This window comes from Misgurnus anguillicaudatus, chromosome 15, assembly GCF_027580225.2.
Source record: "Misgurnus anguillicaudatus chromosome 15, ASM2758022v2, whole genome shotgun sequence".
Taxonomy (NCBI): domain Eukaryota; kingdom Metazoa; phylum Chordata; class Actinopteri; order Cypriniformes; family Cobitidae; genus Misgurnus; species Misgurnus anguillicaudatus.
Window position 1 is genome coordinate 25,325,200 of NC_073351.2, and position 20,747 is coordinate 25,345,946.

General features: G+C 37.2%; 2 protein-coding genes across 4 annotated transcripts in view; one reads left to right on the plus strand and one right to left on the minus strand.

Moving 5' to 3' along the window:
- mgat4c (mgat4 family member C) overlaps positions 1 to 20,747 on the plus strand; it is a 155,815-nt gene that overhangs the window by 110,619 nt on the left and 24,449 nt on the right. The gene's annotated exons all lie outside the window — the stretch shown is intronic.
- eps8b (epidermal growth factor receptor pathway substrate 8b) lies at positions 7,873 to 18,282 on the minus strand. 2 transcript variants are annotated; one of them, XM_055173848.2, is made up of 7 exons: positions 16,174 to 18,282; positions 14,825 to 14,918; positions 11,692 to 11,826; positions 11,461 to 11,548; positions 11,083 to 11,260; positions 9,447 to 9,579; positions 7,873 to 9,325 (listed from the first exon to the last, which is right to left on the minus strand). In XM_055173848.2, the coding sequence occupies exons 1-7, from the start codon at positions 16,182 to 16,184 to the stop codon at positions 9,248 to 9,250; spliced, it is 717 nt and encodes a 238-aa protein (XP_055029823.1). In that variant the 5' UTR covers positions 16,185 to 18,282; the 3' UTR covers positions 7,873 to 9,247. The 2 variants fall into 2 exon arrangements, with proteins under 2 accessions (XP_055029823.1, XP_055029822.1); XM_055173847.2 differs by lacking the exon at positions 16,174 to 18,282 and having other exon boundaries at positions 14,825 to 15,079.

Consider the following 20,747-nt stretch of genomic DNA (forward strand, 5'->3'; position numbering starts at 1 on the left):
AAAGTGGTTAAAGAGGCGGGACACGGGTGAAGCTGAGGTGACAGCAGTGGCAGTTCATCCCTCACTCAAGTGGCCACGCCCTTAATTATGCAGAGCTTTAAGGCTTAATATAATTTAAACGTATGAGTTACAAAAACATTCACCCCCCTCACAGTTGTCATGAAGGGCAAAATTAGCTATATAGACCAAAAACACTTTTTGTACCAGGTTGTAAACATGTTTATTTCTGCTCTAAAGATGGCAATTTTAACATGGAGGTCTATGGGAATTGACTTCCTTTTGGAGCCAGCCTCTAGCGGCCAGTCGATGAATTGCAGTTTAAATCACTTCCGTATTGGTTTCATCAGAGAGATCGGAAGGTTGCCTCTCGGGTTGCCCCTCGGTTTTTAATCATTAATTGGTGTATGTCAACTTGTTGAACGATGTACATTTTGAATAAGCTCGATTTGATGGAGACATGGCATGTGTACATTGTAACAGCATTAAAAAGCATTCAATGTGTTGATCTTCTATTATGGTCTGTCAAATAACAATATCTTATTTCTGGCATGAATACATAAATACCTTTACAGTTTACAGTACCAGTTGCAAATTCAAAGTATAGTAAAGCTGTGTGAACAGAACACGTGTGTGAGGAAATAATGTCAGCTACTATAAAAAGTAACACTTGCATAAAATGGATCTTGCTGACAGCGATCTGATATTTACACAATTAGATTATGTTTTTGTGACAAAATGCAAGACCCTGGTGTGCCAAGATACAATGGCTAAGAGCTCCCACTCAACATCTTTGCAATCTGGCAGCCTGTCCCGCTCAGGGAACGTTTTTCTGAGCTCTTTAAATCTACCATGTGCTGTTTGGCCAGAAACTCATTATGGACCACCATCTGCAAGTGATGAACAAAATCCAGATCTCATCTCTTGGCACCCTCCACGAATCATCTGAGACAAGGAAAGAGTTTAGGCTGACCGAAACTGACTGTAAGCTTGTATGGCATATTTACATCATGCATTTTCAAACCTGGATATTTTATTACAAAATCTGCTTGTGTAAGGTTTTTATGGCGCTCTTGTGAAACGTGAAAACAAAATGATGCTTATATTGGTCCTGGCGTGCATGCATCGTCTGTTTTATGAACAGGAGATAATTGTCACTTCGGAATACACAGAGAACCCAACCATGTATTTTTACTGGTCAGCTTTGACAGAGTTTACCAACTGTGTGATAGTATTCTCTGCTTTTCGTAGCTTTTTGGTTGGTTGGGTTTAGCTGGTGGAACCCGTGGGATTGGAGGGCTGGATTCCCTTCTGCAGATAAGCAGGATTTATGTCTGGGAAACTGGAGATTGCAAGCCTGTCATTCTGAGAATTACAACAGCTATACTCGATGCAGCCCTTAACTTTTTGTACAGATCTGTAGGAGTCTGAGCACTAACACAATTTTTAATTAATTATATAAATTGACCAAGTAAAAAGTGAAATGTTGGTTCAACTTAAAAAGTTACTTTAATTGGTAACACTTAAAAAAATATGTTTATTTAACTTAAAATTTGTGTGAACCTAAAAGGAGATTTTAAGTTGAAAAACAGTCCTTGCATCACTTATAATGTGTTTGTACACAAGCTCTGTTTAAAATCGATGGTTAGATTAAGATTTTTGCTGCGGATAATGTGTTGGAGCTAAATTACATTTCCATTGCACCTTCACTGTAAAAAATGGTTCAACTTAAAAAAGTAAGCTACCTGGTTGTAGGGCTGGGCGATATGGCCAAAAAATTATCAATACAATTTTTCCATATCAGTTGACATCGATAATTATCATGATAAATAACAAATTTAAAGGCAGATTTTTGCTCCTGGATGAAAATTGTAAAAACCAGACAGTTAATAATGGTTTTAAACTACTTTTTATTCAGAACATGACAAATACAAATACTAAAATCTTGTTTTAATGTCCAGGGATCTGTATTAAATGTAAGTATATTTGTTATGAAATCAACACATTTCTGACACAAAACGCAGCAGGCTACTGTCACTTTAAGACCTAAGACAGACTGCTTTAAGTTTCAATATACTGATAAACATCCAGCTGTTAATGTTCATTTAAACAAGAAAGAAAACTTAGTTCAGGGATCACGCGTGTGTTATACTTATACGAACTGTACACGCTGATAAATTGATGTCAAGAGCGTCACGTTGATGTGGGAGCGCAACGCACACTCATACAGTATATTCACTGCAGTGGTGGATCTGCTGTTTTTCCTCAGTTTCCTGAATTTGTGAATGTCCTGTAAATATACTTTTAAAGCTGTCCGGATGTGTGCGTGCGCAAGGCGGATGCTGAAAGAAAGTACAGTTTACTGTACCTATTTTGTCTGCTGTGTTCTGAGCTTTGACGAACCCTGTTTGCGTGTCCAATATTACACAAAAGCAAAATGTTTCCGCGCATTTGGATTCCGTGAATTCGTCCGTGTTATCCGCATCGCGAAAATCATAGGGCTCTACTAATAAATGAATTACTTGCCTCATCTTACTCCTTCAAGTCTAACTGACTCTGTGATTGTAAACCTAGAGCACGTGCCGCATTCGGAAGTGCTTGTGCAACGTTATGCACAGTGCATAAACATTATCAATCACTAATTGAACAGTCGTTATCGTTTTATTGGGGAAAATTTATATTGGTAAAATTATTGTTATCAAATTATCGCCCAGCACTACCTGGTTGCCTTAAAGGTCACGTTCTTTCTGATCCCATTTTTTAAACCCTAGTTAGTGTGTAATGTTGCTTTAATAGCATAAATAATATCTGTAAAATGATAAAGCTCAAAGTTCAACGCCAGGCGATATATTTTCTTTAACAGAATTCACCTTTCAAAGCCTACAGCGAACGGCCGGTTTGGACTACAGGCCTCTACTTCCTGCTTCAATGGCGTCAGTAGAAAAGTTTTTTGACTAAACTCCGCCAATAGGAATACGTCAGTCGCCAGCTAAGCTAACAGCAAGCTAAGCTGCTATTGAATCACAGCACACTAAACAGCTACACAATCAAAACTCGTTACGTATTTCTGAAGGAGGGACTTCATAGAACAAGGAAGATATCAGCCCGTTTTGAGGACAGTGAAAACAGCGGTATACAGATTAATAAATTGTTTTTTACACGTGAAACATAAACACATGCTATATTGCGCACCGTAAACACAATCAAAGCTTCAAAAACACAGAAAGAACGGGATCTTTTCAAATTTTAAGTTAATTGAACTTAAAATTAAACAAACCTATTATTTGACACAATAATTTTTATTCTAATTATGTAATTATAATTATTTGGAGTTAACTTTTTTAACTCCCCGCCATTGAAGAATTATCTCGTCAATTAAGAGAAAACATTTTCCTGCCAATGAAGCTTTTCTGGCAAGTTTTTACAGTATTATCCACTAGATGGCGCTCTTACCCGGTGTATAAAAACTAAAGCAAAAACGAATTGAATACATTTTAAACTATGTGTATGTTTTGATAATCGTTCTAAATCTGATCTCTAACAAAACTCCTTTACAAAAATGCAATTATATAGCTTTTTGCTCAAAATGTGGTATATCTGAAGAAACATACCCATATTTAGGAGGTTATAAAAAAGAACAAATGAAGATAGGACGAAACGTTTTTCCCGGTTTAGTTTGGTTTTTGTTTGTTTGGAAGCAGAACTTCTGTTCTTTAATTTTGATATATTTGTATGTTTATATATTTATAAAATAAATTTTTCCTGATTGGCATTTTGTAAAACTTTCTCAAAAAATGCTGGCGGGCAACATTTTTTAAAAAGGCTGGCGAGGAATGAATTTCGTTGAACCAAAAAGTATTTTTTACAGTGTACTATCCAGAAGGTGTTTGTATAAGTACACATTACATATGTTCAATAAATTTTGGGCCACACAGTGGTTCTCCCTTTGTCACTCTGGGTACGTCGTTTTTCTCCTACAGTCCAATGACATGCAGGCTACGTGATTTGGAGATGCCAAAATGTCCTTCCCCAATTTATGTGTAAAACAACCAGCTGCTGGAATTGCATTAATAAACAAATATTATGCAGTGAATGATTATGCAGACATATTTATCCATTTTGATATGCTGTAAAAACCAGCACCCATTTTATCTTTTTATCTGCAAGCATCATCAGACATGGTTTTACTGCCATCTTGAGAGGGCACATTTTAAGAAGTGGGATAAATTGACACATACATTTTTACTTGGCCAATAATGCACTTTAAGAAGCTTGTGTGTCAATGAACTGGTGGTCTCTAAACCAGTTGAATCGAGTATGCAGGGGCCTTTTTTACATTGTGTCTTGAGGCAGAAAAGATGTGACAGGCTGCATTAACTTGATCTGTCTCTGTTCTAAAGAATTAAACGGCCATCCTTTACATTAGCCTTGAGCTAAATGGCCATCAAGCCCCTCGCGTATTGTTTAGTCCTGACTGTCCGTGCGACAAGCACACACGGGTCTATACGCCCATTATCCGTTCATGGTTTGTTTCTCTACGGGTTAAAAAAAGAAACGGCTTTCCACACTGTAAATCGATTGTGCCGTGTGAGCAGTAAGACCCTCTCAGATGCTGAGGGGGCAGCCGGATCGATTCCTCTCTCCATGTTTGACGAAAAAAGGGAGACATAAATCTAAATTGAAGTCGGGGGTGATTTACAAAAGGGGGAAAGAAAATGAATCGCAGCAGATGTCAGGCGGAACACAGTGATATAATTCAATTACCTAAGTGTGGAATGACATTTGATTTAATCTGAACTATTAATGCTAGTGAGGTCAGGCCAAAAGAAAGGGCACTTGTCTAGTTAGTTGCAATTAGAGTGTAAATCTCAAATGTCTGTAAGGCGGGGGGGAAATGTCATTTGAGGAATAACCGGCTAATAATATGGTTCACATCACCTTTCGAGTAACCAGTAACGAATCTAAATCATCCAAGACTAACAGTAGGGTATTTTAAGAAATCGGTTCGCTTTTTGTCATGGTTGGATAAGAATTAGCGCGGGCACTTGATGAGTTGGTGCCGAGCGTCGAGCACCCTCTAATCCTCACGAACAAACACAGGGAATTAGGGACTTTGGCACGGGCTTAGAGAAATACCAGACGTGCATTGTCATGCCGTTCCCATTTCCTTGAACCATCCCTGTCACTACAGTCTTAAAGTACCAGATTGCTCATAACATCTCAGGTTAGATTAAGATTTATGCTGCGGATGATGTGCTGCAGATAAATTACGTTTTCATTGCACCTCACAACCTACAGATGGTGTTCAGATAGGTACGCATTACATATGCGGCTCAATAGATTATTGATTATGCAGGCATATTTTAGCAAGTCTGATAAGCTGTGCAAGCCAGCACCCATATTAAACGGCTCAGAAAGGAGTTTTTTTTTTTGCAGGCATCAGACACGCTTTTACTGCCACCTCAAATGGGCCACCATGCATGTTATTGTCTTCCATTTTAAGTGACTGCCCACCGGGTGGTGAAGCGAGCGAAACGAGATGAAGTTTGGAATCGGTGTCCTGCCGTGCTGACAGCTCGTGTATGAGTGATACAGTGCGTTTAGTTGTCTGTCCGGAAAAAAAAAAACTTTTTTCTGCCGTCTGCATGCAAACACACTCATACCGACACTCAACAAATGCCAGATATGCCATCAGTTCACTGCACAGGAGAGAAATGCCAAATTAATCATGACTTTCTTTTATGTGTGCTGTTAATTCTGACTGGCTAAATGAACAGATGATGTCAAAGTCACGGCTGTTTTTCATTTTTCGTGGTTATTCATTGTGAAAATTATGCATATGATGAGATTTATGGCAGCCAGGCATCTGGGTAAGTCATCTACGGGGATGTTATTACCATATTCTCTCCTGGATGATATTGTAAGTGACTGCTCACCAAATGGTCAGAAATGTCGAATTCGCTTTAACCGGTCATTTCTGCTCGGTGGATTAGTCACAGATTCTTACGCTCTGGTTTGTGCGGATTGCTTAAGGGAAAACTTTGCAAATTATTTGCTTTATATTTGTTACAATCTCAAAAAATATTGTTGTTTGGGGGTATATGGACAAACCCAAATAGTGGGTTTGAATTTACCTTTGCCCGAGTTGTTTCAACTCAAAAAAATATATTATTTCAATCCATTGTTGTGTCAATTATGGACATTTTCTAGGTTATTAAAGGCGACATATCATGAAAATCTGACTTCATGTTTAAGTGCTATAATTGGGTCCCCAGTGCTTTTATCAACCTAGAAAATGTGAAAAAGGACAACCATGTAACTTACGGTAAACCATTATCTGTTAGCATGTGAAAAAATACATCATTGAAATTTGGCTCCTCTTGTGATGTCAGAAGGGAATTATACCGCCACTTAGTCTGCACTATCCAACCACAGCAGTGCAGAGATCAGCTCATTTGCATTTTAAAGGACACACCCAAAAACTGCACATTTTTGCTCACACCTACAAAGTGGCAATTTTAACATACTATAATTAATAATCTATATGGTATTTTGAGCTAAAACGTCACACACATACTCTGGGGACACCAAAGATTTATTTTCTTGTGAAATGTCCCCTTTAAATGAAGATTGTTAAACTAAGTTCGGGAGGAGCGTGATTATGTAATACAACCAATCAGCGTCAAGATTTCTCTATATACAGTAGCCATCCCTCATCTCTGTCCCATGACAGTTTTTGCAGCATTCCTCCTCCACCCCATCGCCTCACTCTCAGCTGTTACGTCTATCTCAGTTAAAGAGGGGGGAGTATTTAGGGTTTGGGTAAGTATTAGAGGTCTTTACAGGTCCCCTTAGATCCGAAAACCCAAGGGCCGACCCAAGACCAGATCGCGTTCGGGTCTAAAAGTTTCACGTGTGCCTCGGACACAGGTCGGATATAATAATAGAACCATTGGGTAATTTAAAATGAATGTGTTTTTGCCGAACAGACCCGAAGACCCGAACTCTCTCGCTTGTGTGCGTCAATGTCCTTTTCAAAGATCTCCTCTGTTTGCCAAGAGCGCTTGCGACATTGTGTGGCTGGCACACGCGTCGCTCGGTGCCGTTTACATTCGGGTCCAGTCGGGTTTAAAAAAATTGGCACTGGTTCGGGTCGGACTCGGGTCTAATTTTCTAGTCAAAACGATTTAATCCGAGTCACGGCCCCATTTAGGCTTTAAATTCCTAAAGCAGACATTTTTTTCTTATAACGCGTTGAGTTTTTCGTTTTATGTGTTAAAGTACTGATCGATCTACAGATTATTTAGTGACCTAACACATCCTGAAGTTTCACTTCTCTTAGTTTTTCAAAATAAAAGTAAATCGTGTTTAAATGTGAGGAGATCATGTCAGGACGAAAGTAACACTTGTTACTTTTGTACCGCTGCTAATACTGGTGTATTTGTTGAAAATTGATATTATTCTAATTTAATTTAATTTTCATAGTGTTCAAACTGTTGAAAACATGTTTTATTCTCAACAATTTAAGTTTGTACTGTTTGTTGCTTTTGAAACATTTGATAAAAACTGAAATTTAAAATGCAGGTGGGGTCGAAAGTAACAATTCACTAAAGTGAAATTATACTGAAGTCGTTTTACATTTGTTCAAAATTCCACCTTATATTGATGATAGACCACACTTGTGAGTTATTGACCACAGCAAAAATATATATCTGTCTAAAACATTATCTTTAAAAATTAGGTTTTTCTGAAAAATGGTACTTTCACCCCGTTCTCCCCTATACTTTCTAATGCACTGTAAAGCGCTTTGGATAAATGTGCCTGCCAAAATGCATAAATGTATATGTTTTAATCATCAGATGTACAATAATTTTTGCATTAAATTGATTTGAAGTTTTTAAATGGATATGAATCACAATAGTTTCACCGCGCTGCAAGGCAGTCCAGCATCTTTCCTTTGATCTTCCCCTCCGTAAATTCCATCATTAGGGATTGATTCATGCCATGAATCATAGTGACAATATACAGCCTCATCCACTCTCTCTCAGGGCTGGGAGGCATCCTGACAGTGCATACAAAGGGAGAGATGGGGGTCATTCCAGCTCATCCTGAACACAGCACAATACTCGCTGATGCGTTCACAATCTATTCCAGAAAAAAGCAACAAGACAAACTGAAAGTCCCCCTTATGTGCCCTCTGTGAGGGTAAGTAGCAAAGCTGTCAGTCAGCGAGCCGGTTAGAGACACAGCCGTATGGCTTTCAGAAGGTTGAAAGGGTCTTTATAAACATCAGTGGGTAAGAGGAGCCGTAGGAATCGGTTCTCTGTAAAGCAATAGTACAATGACGTCTGACTGCTGCGGCTTTTTAAATAGTCACCGTCAATACTGTATGCGCAAATCATGCTTTTTCAGTATATAGTACATGGGTTTAGTCTGTATATCAAAACTCCACAATTTACACATAAACACAAACATATTTTTGTTTGTTTATTTAAATTTTAATAAGAAGAAAATAAATGTTTAATGCATGTTTGGGGGCTGATGTTGCTCATAAACATAAAGTGATGTAACATTCGCCGTGGGCATTTACAATATAAGAATTATTGTTTACCAATTGTGTGTTCTTTGGATCGAATTGTATTGCGGTGTCTGTTTACAACTGTTGGCAAACAAAAAAAGTTATTCAAATATAATGGTTATTGCCAATGGGGGCTACTATCCCTTCTGCTTGAAGTATAAAGGAAAATTATATAGCGATCATGCACACACACACATGAATAAACATGACCTGATTTGCATTAATAAAGCATGAAACATGTGAATAAAGAAGTACCGACAAATGAGTGATGAGACAGTCTTTAACATTAATATTAAGTAGTCATTTAGCCGTATGAAGTATGCAATAATACTTTACTGCAGTACCATTATAGAGCAAATCTTCATGATTTTTATGCAGTGACAGACTACTTGTTTCAAATATTAGGACTTATTAGTCGATGCCCAATGTCATTTTTATCACTTTAAATGGAGGTTAAAGACTTTAATCCCAATGCATTCATGTTCATCAGTTTAAAGCACTTATGTTAAGCACTACATTGTACAGGTCATAAAGGAAATGGGCTGGACACGGTTACAGTAATGACTGGAGCTGTTTAGTCCATCTGTTCTGAATTCCTCTGGGTGGCTGTTGATTGTCGGGTGAACAAGAGTATTGAAGAAAATGCGATGAAATTATTGCGATTGACTGTAATCATTCCCAGGTTGAGGCTTCCACTTCCTGTTGCCGTCGTCTCATGATCTCCTGCAGCTCTGTGTCACCGTGACTTTTCTGAGATTAAGAAAAGAAAAACCATTTGGCTTTTAACCCCACTATTGTATTGCTATTGTTAGTTTCTCTGTTATACACATACAGATAAATATTTGTGCTAGGCTGTTGCTGTTTGACTGACCTCTATTTGGGCTTTCTCCACACTGAGCTGACTGAAGACGCGCGACCCTTCGTCCCCACACACGGCCCTCAGCTCATCCTTGCTAAGAGAAAAAAGCTGAGCACCATTTAGGCTACCCAGACAATCCACCACCCTGACATAATATATAAAAATATTAAAAAAATTAAAATTTGAAAAAGATTCCTCATATCATAAGTCAAATGTTCCTGGATATTTTGAGATTTATTTTGCAACTTTCAAAACTAAAATGTTCCTTTATTGTAAAAAAAAAAAATGATTGATTTATTTGAAACCAAGCTGCCAAACAATTCTCAGATTTCTGAAATAATAATATATGCATGCCCACATTCACCACCATTTTTCAATACTTTACTGTGTTCTTGCCCCAACTTAGATTAATTGATACATACATATATTTTTTCGGTGCATGCAGTTTTGGTCTTTGTGCAGCGCTTCTTGAATGTGTTGGCTTAGCCTGGCCCCATTCCTTCCTATGGCTCCAAACAAAAGTTTTATTTTGTGCCACCACCACACTTGAAAACATTTTTTTCACATGGAAAAAAATATTCATTCAATTTACTGAATTTTTTAAGGTAAGTGGTTGCAATGAATTTATTTCAGCTACATTTAAACAAAAGTTTTTTGTTTTGTATTTCTAATTTTTTTGTTTAAATGAAGCTTAAATAAATTGATTGCGACCACTTACCTTAAAAAATTTCTGTAAATTGAATGAATTTTTTTCAGTGTACTTGTGTAACTACTCATGTAACAGTCTTTCAATAGGGAAAACATGGAAGTGTTTGGTGGTTTCTAAATTCATCCCTGTTTGGATCCTAAGGAATGAATGGGGCTATGCTAAATGCTAACACATTTACGACGCACTGTACAAAGATTAAAAGTGTATGCATTGAAAAATATAAGTATGTATCATTTGTCTACGTTGAGGTAAGAACATAGTAAAATATTGAAAAACAGTGGTGTTCTCCTTTAACATGGTTGACATTGAGATCCTTCAGAGCATTTTCTGATTAGTTTATTCTGATCTAAACTCTGTTAACTCTGTTATGTCAGTATGCATTGGTTCGTAATTTCTCAATGTAATGCAGGCTTGGCAACGAGACTGTTATTGACCTCTGAACAATGTTTTCCTCTGGGTCTTTTATTTGAAAGGTCAGCGAGAGGTTGAAAGATGGACATCAAAATAAAACATTGGACTAATATAATTTTATCTCATGGGACAAATAATACAAAAATTAATGATTTAAGCAATTAACACTTATAAATTATTACAATCACACTGTAAATGTTGAGTTAATTCAACTAAAAAACGAATATTTTAAGGCAGCACAAATAAGTTATTTTTTAAGTTGAATCAACAAATCTTTTTTAAAGTAATTTTGGCTTTCACCATGGACACAGTATTTGCAAAAAATTTCCAAAATGATGTGGTACATCTGGTACCATAATGGTAAAGTACAGGGTGATGAATGCTGATCAGTACAAAGTGATGAATGATCCCATGAAGGGATTAAATATACTATCCTACAGACAGTTACCTGCCCAGATAGTACAATGTTGCACCACCATAAATGATTTGAAGCATCATATTAGGTGTTGCAGTTTATGCATTACTCACGGCCTGGAGAAACCCTTGGCATTAAGCCAAGCGTGCACCTCAAAGGGCTCAGATGTCTGCGTGATGGGCACGGTTCTGCACGATCGCTCTACCCTAAAGTTACGCGCCGGTGGTTGAGCCTTACTGTCCGTTATCCTCTTCAACAGCTCATCGTTTACCTCCTTCTGTTGGCTGCGGTCTAGAAAGACAGAAAGAAAAATAGGGCGATGGGAAAATGTACAGAAACATAGCCAGCATGACTGCCCAGGACAGAAGCTATGAGCTGAAATATGCAATCTATGTGCATAAGAGCACTCTCACACCACTCTCACACTTCTCTGCATTTATTTTTCTCCAGAAGTGAAAAGCGCCTACACAGAGCAGATAAAAGGTACATACTGTCTTTGTCCCTGGAGGATTTATTCATCTCCAAAACCTCTACATGATTTACAGGAGCAGTTGGAGTTCCTTTGTAAGGATTCACAGCCTATAGAAATAGAACAAAAGGCAAAGTAAAAAAGAGTAAAAAATAAAATATATCAGTTTATGTCTGGCACGTACTGTAGGTATGAAAGATATTTGTGGAATTCAAGTAATAAACCTAACTCGTGGTTTGTGCTGTAGGTCTACCTGGCTGTTAAAGAGAGCAGCGCGGTTGTAATGCTGCTCTTCTGGTTTGACCTCTTCTAGCACATTACAAGGCACGTAGCCTGACTGACCACTGCGGTTTCTCAGCAACCACCACTGTTTATTGTTTTCCAAGACCTGAAGGCCACAAACACATGAGGTCTGTTTCAAAAAACTTTTAGCAGCATTGTATACTGTGGATACTTGGAAATCACAATGCATAGCACTAAGATTAGTGAATAAAAAGCTGTGTATGACTTTACCCTGCGTAGACCTGTGACATTGAGTGCGTTTACATGCAAAGTCTTACAGTCTTAAGCACTATTCGGACAGGATTAGTTTTCCAAACGACGTTTGAGTTTCAGCGTGTCCCCCAGGACGTCTGTGATTTTATGTACCGATTCGGACGGGATTAAAATGATGCAGGCTATTCCAGAGATGGGAGTGTTTGTTTCATACATTTGGGCGTTGCAGTAGCACGTGCTCTGGATACGCGTGTTTGTAATGTTAAATATTTTGCTTTAAATGTAAAATTATGACAGAACATGTAATTGATTAATTCCACTTTAAAATAATTGGCTACATTTTTTGAGTGGCAGCAAAGTCAGCCAATCAGTAATGAGATTGCAAGTTAAGCCAGTAGGGGGAGCCAAATAGGTGCAAAACCACTTGTTTAAAATCCCCCACCCTAATAGAGCTTTCTTAGAGAGGTTTTTAGGAAGCTTCTAAGGCATTACAGACCCCCCAAAAAAAAATTGTCTACATGTCACATCACAGAACAAGGATAAATACTCCGTTCAATCATTCTATGTCACCTTTGAAGAGTTACGGTCAAATAATTGTGCTTGGGTGAATGTGCTCGGGGTCTAATAGGGTTTGCCATCAATAGGACAAAACGGTTTTTGTGTCATTCCCTACAACAACCAAGTGATTTTTTTGGTTACGACCCACAGTTTGAAAACCCCTGCTTTAACTAATGTTACTGAATACAACCTTACTGTAAAGTGTTGCCTATTTTTTACTGATTAATTTTATTTGTTTTAATTTTATCCCATTATGCATTGCAACAAGCTCAGTAACTTATCTAACTTACTGCGATAAAGAGTAATAATATAATTAATTTAGTACTTAAATAATATCTCAATACAATATAATACCCAAATATAGGTCACAATATGAAAAAAGAAGACAATTGCTACTGTTTCATGGTGATTTTACCGTATTTTCCTGACTATAAGTCACACTTTTTTCATAGTTTGGCGGGTACTGGAACTTATAGTCAGGGGCGACTTATACATCAACATTTTTTCATATGAACCAAGAGAAACCATTACCGTCTAGAGCCGCAAGAGTATTTATGTAATTCAATGGATTCAGTGATGTGGAATGACATCTGGATATTTTTTAACTTGATTTGGCTTGTCGTGTTAATTTAGCCTATTCAGCCTCACAGGTGTGTTCTGTATGCTATTGTGTATTGCGTAAATAACTTTTGTTTATGTTACTTTAACATGTACGGACATCTATTCAGCCTGCTGTTCTGTGCTATTGTTTAGTTGAATTACTTGCCTTTCCAGATTAAATGTCTGTTCTTCTGCTTGGATTTTGTGAAATAATTTTCTAAATAAACACGCCGTATGGTCCAGTGCGACTTGTATATGTTTTTTCCTCTTCAAAATGCATTTTTGACTGATGCGACTCATGGAGCGACTTACTGTATAGTCCGGAAAATAGGGTAAATAAAACTGTTTAACCCAAAACGTATAAAACTTTTCTTGTACGACATATGTGAAAACTTTATTATTTACATTTCATCCTTGAATCCTGACAAATCTATCCGTGTGACTCCTCATTCAACATGTTGCCTAATTTTAACAAAATGATTTTGGAACTCTCTTGTAACTCTGTCCCAATGATGCATCCTCCCATTGAGATACTGGAATTAAATCCCAGTGATACCAGGATCAGGCCGGGCATGTCTAGAAACACGATTATCCATGTTTCCAGATGGATTAGGCAATCGGGGGTAATCCCTCTTGATCACTTCAGTAGTTCTCATGTAAATAGAGCGCCTAGGGGGTTGGAGGCTGTTCTGAGGAAAAAGCAGACGTCTGGAAGTGACAGGTTGAAAGAACAGCTTTCTAAATGCTAAAATTTCCTGGATCATTAAGGTTATTGTGCGATTGGAGGACTTAGCAATGTTCAAGTAATGTTTCAAATGGATTAATAATTAAACAGCGGTCATTTCATCGAGTTCCATATTTAGAAGTAGACAGAACTAGATGTACACAGTTTTATTTAACAGGAACCATATTCATACCACAATTGGACTCTTATTTTCTTTAGGAAATTGAAAATATTGTTTAAATTATTGATCAAATGTTTAGCATTCAAAAAATTATTAGTGCTGGGCAAAGATTAATTTAATTGCATACAAAATAAAAGTGACCCTCTGCACAATACATGTGCGTGTACTGCGTCCAATAACTGTGCATTAACCACACACACATTCATATATTAATTTCAGAATTGTTTTACTTATATATAATTGTTTTTAATTTATTTTTAATATAGAATATATAAAAATATAAATAAATATATATAAACATGTAAATGTTTCTTAAATACATACATGAATGTGTGTGTATTTATTTATACATAATAATTACACACAGCACATACTCATATATTATGCCAAAAATCACTTTTATTTTGTATGCGATTAATCGCGATTAATCTTTGCCCAGCACTAAAAATTATAAATTGTGATGCAGCACATGAAATAAGCCAGAACCCAACCCTACCTAAATCTTTAACACCAATTCAAGGTGCTATAAAGGTTCTCCACAGCGATGCAATAATTTAGCACCCCTTTTTTTAGAGTGTTCTTTATAAAATGTCTACTGTATACTTTATATGTGTATATATTCATTCTAGTTTCCCTGAAAGTTCGAATTTTTTTCAAACCTATTTATATTGCAAACATCAGCTAGCGTCTTTAAACCGTGAGCTCTGTATGAGAACATGCAGTGCAGTCTGGTTTTGTTCTCCTGCTACCTCCCACACTGTGAACCTCAGACCTGCTCTGCCCCTCGCTCCCATCCTCCTCCACCTCCTCCCCGAGGGTCATCCATACCTCCAGTATCTCTCCCTGCTGCACGGTGAGCTCGTTGGCATTGCGCGCCACAAAGTGATAACGGATTCTGACATGTTGGAGGTCGCTGTTAGACCTGTGTGGCAGAAATAGCAACATGGCACAATACTTTGAAGGTCATTCAAATATTTGTGCCAAGTAATGAAAAAGCGCGTCTGTTTGTCTGAGAAATCTTAGTGGGTTTTAGCACTGACTGCAGTTACAGGAAACACATGAGGGTATTTTTGGATGTTTGCCTTGAGTCAAGTTGGTTGAGGCTTTTGCTATTTCAGTTGTGGCAAAAGCTTTAAGGAAAGCCAGCAGACCAAACAATGCTGTCTAGAAGCCATTCCATAAATAAACAGCTCATTATAACAAATAATAAAGCACTTTGAAAAGTTTGAAAGTTTCCTCAATAAAGGAATAGTTTACCCAAATATGAAAATTTTACTGTAATTTATCGCCGTGCCATCTAAGGTATATAACTTTGCTTCTTCAATTCACACAAACAATTTTATATTATAAAGGCATCATGTTATGTTGGCATTAAAGGGACACTACGCTTTTTTTGAAAATATGCTAATTTTCCAGCTCCCCTGGAGTTGAACGTTTGGTTTTTGCCGTTTTGGAGTCCATTCGGCCGGTCTCTGGGTCTGGCGACATCACGTTTAGCATAGCTTAGCATAATCCATTGAATCTGATTAGAGACCATTAGCATCGCACAAAAAAAAATAACCAAAGAGTTTCGATATTTTTTCTATTTAAAACTTGACTCGTCTGTAGTTCCATTGTGTACCAAGACCGACAGAAAATTAAAAGTTGCGATTTTCTAGGCAGATACGGCCAGGAACTATACTCCCACTCCGGCGCAACAATCAAGGACACCGCTGCCGCAACATGGCTGACGGAGGCGCAATAATATTACGCAGTGCCGAAAATAGTCCCCTTGGTTACTTTCAATAGCAGGGGACTATTTTCTGCCACTGCGCTATATCATTGCGACTGCTGCAGCCATGTTATGGCAGCAAAGCCCTGAGTAAATATTTACAAAAATAAGGTGTCATATTTGGGTAAACTATTGCTTTAAGCAGCTGGGCTTGAATTATTTAATGCAAAAGATTCAGAATTTTTTTAAGAGTATTTCTAGGGCTAATTTGAACCTTAAAATCATAATAGAAGTAAACTTCTATAGCCAAATTTATTTACAAATCATAATTCAAAGGTTTGGCAGAAGTGTAATATACTGTTCCTTCACTTAGTAAATCTATCAAATGACAAAAATCAAGCTACTGTATTAAACTCAATGACATACACAAACATGCAAAACTGACATATTATGACAAACAACTTACGACTCGAGCATGCTTTATCAGAAGAGCCCGCAGTTGCTGCAAGCGCGTCTGCAAACGCTGCGCCCTTGGCTTGGGTGGAAAGTAACGTGCCGTGCTGCAGCCTGCACATGCAGTGTAGCTCATGCATATTTCAGCGGGCCTGCACAGAGCATGGAGAACTTTAAACTGAACGTACCGGTCCCTATGCATCATTAATGTGCTCGCCTGCCTCTTTCCTCCTCGGTCAGGGAGCGGTGAAGATAACCGCAGTGGCCCGGCATCCAGCCCATACCTAGACCTCCTTTCTTGAAGCCTATGAATAAATGAACATGTTGAACACCTGGCTACACAATAGGCAGATTTGTTTTCACCTCCAATCGCAGGCTTGTTGTTATTGCTAAAGATAACCGACTAATCTTGTAATTTTATCCATTTAACACAAACTGACAGTCATCATTGATATAGCAAATTGTAAATTTCAATAGTAGGAATGCACACACTTGTGGTATATTTTAACACAGTTTCTATTGTTTTTGACACAGCATGTTGATTGACAGCCAAAGCCACTATCAGTATATCAGGAATGTCTGTAGCTCTCAGTACAGAAAGGTTCACATCACAGCCTGAAGAGAAAATAACCTTTCTTCAATCCCTAGCTGCATGCAGACCCGATGTCTGACCTGTGATAGAAAATAACATTTGAAGATGTCATCAGCCCGAAGCCATCGTGGGAGGACCCGGTTTTCACCTACAATAGGATAACACAAATATGATGACAACAGGCTTCTAGAACATAGACCGGTGTTTTTATTAATGTAGTGTTTGTTTGATTCTGCAGGCTCAGTGTAATCCTTTGCCAAAAGCATCCACTCCCACAACGCCATGTTCATTTTGCTGTAACGCACAGCCTGAATGCCAAACACACGGATCCAATTTCACGTTTTAAACGCATTTATGTTTATTTAAATTCGCTTTTGTTTGGCTGAATGCAGATATATCAGTTGAAGTGTGGTGTATAGCCTGCACTCTTGCAGAACATCTCTTGAGCATTTATAAGAGTGACTAGGTTATTCTGGTAAGCGAAATTTATATACCGTAGCTTTTCTGTAATCAAACAAATGAACAATGGTGTTTACTACCTGTGTTAAACTGTGTTTCTTGTATAACATACACAGTTATTAAAATGGCATCTAATTAGAGGCACTGAGCAGCCGTTTTACATAAGATTAATTGCATTTTTGAAAGCACTTTTTCTTCATTATTATTCTGCCATGCTAATGGATTCACCGCAAACGTAATGCATATTCATTTTTAGGAAGCTTGGAAATTGTGGGAAATAGGCAAATATGGATATGGGATGTTGTGAGGCTACAAGCAGAATCCATAATACAGGAGGTCTGTTTGTGTTCCTTGAGGTCTGGGTACCTTTAACTTTCATCCTAAACTACACTCTTTAAAATAAACTACTACAAAAAGTTCTTCACAGCAATTCTATAGAATAGAATAGAATAGAATAGCTTTTTATTGTCATTGTACAGCTGTACAACAACATTTTTGGCTCTAACATTGAAGTGCACACATACTGTACATACAAAATGTACATTTAGCAAAATGTAAACAATAATCAGTGTTGGGGTAATGCATTAGAAGTAACATGCATAACGTAATATTAATACTTTTCTGAAGTTACGAGTAAAGTAATGCATTATAAATGTACACATCAATATTTTAGTTACTTTTTTAAAAAAGTAATGAGAGTTACTTTTCAGTTTTATTAATTTGATAAAAAAGAAATAATGTCATAAATTAAACTGAACGTAGTTACATAGAATTACGCACTCTATGCGTGCGTGCCTAAGTGGGAACAGTTTGATTGAGAAACAAAAATGGCAGGCCAGCTTGACATTTTTGCGATGGAAATTCCTAATTTCTAAAACTTGCAAGGCCTAAAAGAGATCAAGCCTCAGCCAAGTAAGAAAAAGTAACGCAAAAGTAACTTAAAAGAAACGCATGTATTACTTTCCATGAAAAGTAACTTAGTAACGCATTTAGTTACTTTATTGGGGAGTAACTTAATATTGTAATGCATTACTTTTAAAAGTAACTTTCCCCAACACTGACAATAATACACAGAATGTAGCAATGCAAATGTAAACATGTGCAGTGGACAGTACAAATGTAATCAATTATAATGCAAAATGTGCAGAATAAGGATGCAAACTTATACGGATATCTTGCAGGGGGTTAAGCAACCAAATATTGACATATGAAATTTCAGTACGGATAAAAACACACCAAAATATTTTTTTTAAATCTTATCAGATTTTCAAAATGTGAGAGACCACAAACATGATGAAAAAAATCGACGATTTGTTCCTATCAGATTAACTTCACAAACAACTTGAGTCTTAGCTGAGAACACAGAAAATCTCGCTAAGATCTTGCGATGTTTCTCGCGTCCAAACGTGACCTCACAGTAAACAAACATGGCAAACAATGGGCATAAAGAAATGTCATTAATACAATGGACTGCTTTTTTACATCTCTGATGTCCAGCTTACTTTGGACTGTGCATGCTGCACCATGTAATTGTTATGGTTTTATCTTTCATCTGCTCGCTTTCTGATTGGGTATTGTTTCGTTTCACGTGTATCTGTTAAGATAAGACATAAAAACTACCTTGGATTGTTGTAAGGGGAAAATCAGCCCAAATATCTTGTGGTGTGTACCCAACTTAAAGGTGCTCTAAGCAAATTCACACGTTTTAGGCCATAAAACATTTTTTGTTACATACAGCAAACATCTCCTCACTATCTGCTTGCTGCCTGACCGCTGATCAAACTGTAAAAAAAACGCGATCTCTGTAGACAGCGCAGGCTCCACAAACGGCAATAACAACACAGTGGCCAAACCTAGCACCACGAAACAAAACAAAGTTTTCCAGCCAATAAACGACAAGAAGGATTTGGGGGTGGGGGTTGGGCGCATTCCTGAAAGCATGGAAGGGAGGTTGAGGAGTTAGCTACGCTCCGTTTGTTTGAAAACAGTTCAAACATCAACAAAAAGTGACGTCGCGCAGATTCGCTTAGAACGCCTTTAAGGTCGACATTTGCATGGAATAGCTCAATAATAAATAAAACCTGTAAAATAAGGCAGCTGAATACATTTGTACAGTACATTTGCATTTATAAATGAAGAACCATATTAACGATAGAAGGAAAGAAAAAATGTTAACAGAAAGAGAGATTGTATGTATGAGAGTGTCTGAATACAACAGTGGGGTTTATCTTCAACTTCCAAATCCTTTCTGTTATCATCAATAATGAAGAAAGCTCAGCTTTTACAGCTATCTGATTCAATATTCTGTTGTGCTCAGAATAGCAGACGCCATTGTTCTTCTCCTGCACCTTCAGTGTGGGAGAGCAGCTCTGAAGGACGGCACACCAAATTAATTCATAGAAGAACCGAGGAACATATGCTGCGTGTGCTGAACATCAGAAAGATGCCAAGCGCGAGCTTTTCCTGTGGTTTGAAACTCCACTAAAAGTTTACCTTTGTTAAGTAAGAAAAAAGTTTTGTTTCATTTCACCTCAGGCCTGCTAAGCAACTTCAAAGGCGACAGACTGGCAGCCAGCAGAACAGGTAGAAGCAGCAGCGCTTTTGTGCTTAAATGTTTATTTATTCAGTTATTTTTTTGAGAAACTTGCCATGTGTAGGGATTATACGGAAAATTGCTGACAGCATGTCTTCTCAACCTCATTTAGCAATCAGTAATCAGTCATGGAGCGTCGTTCGCAAATCTAACAGGAACGATTTTTACCTGAGAAAGGCTTTAAACTGGAATTTAATGGGATTTATCTACATATACTGTAAGTGTGTCGGAGCTAGCGGTTATATATTTTTGCATTTACACACATTTACAGTAATGCTTACATGTACATATAGGATTCTGTACAGAAAAAAGTAATTCAGTTTAAATTAGGGCTGTCAAAAGATTAATCACGATTAATCATGTACAAAATAAAAGTTTGTGTTTGCATAATATATGTGTGTGTGTACTGTGTGTATATATTATGTATATATAAATACACACATACATGTATGAATTTAAGAAAAATGTTATTTAGGTATATTTTTTATTTATATTATGAAGAGTTTCGTTGCAAAACGAGATAACCACCGTTTTTTAATTGTTCAGAAATCAAGTTTTTTTGGTTGTGCATTCCAATTAATTTCAATTCAACTGCAGTTGGTTTGTTTTGATTTAAACCTTCATAACTTAAAAAAATACAGCTAAGTAGCACCACAAACCAAAATAATAGCATGATAACATAATAATAAACATGTTTTGACAAAAATGTTAAAAAATGGATTTATCTCGTTTTGCAACGAAACTCTTCACACACACATATATATATATTAGGGCTGTCAAAAGATTAATTGCGATTAATCGCATCCAAAATAAAAGTTTGTCTTAACATAACAAATGTGTGTGTACGGTGTATAATTATTATTCATATATAAAAACACACCCAATTATGTATATATTTAAGAAAAATTGATTATATTTATATATAAAATATTTATATTCATAT

Bases quoted from the DNA above. Each gene is read 5' to 3' on its own strand.
- eps8b (XM_055173847.2), bottom strand. From the start codon at position 14,941: ATGTTGCTATTTCTGCCACACAGGTCTAACAGCGACCTCCAACATGTC. The intron at 11,827-14,824 runs GTATGGATGACC...TGTGGCCTTCAG, and splicing joins AGCAGGGAGAGATACTGGAG to GTCTTGGAAAACAATAAACA. The intron at 11,549-11,691 runs GTAGACCTACAG...CTATTTCTATAG, and splicing joins CTGCTCTCTTTAACAGCCAG to GCTGTGAATCCTTACAAAGG.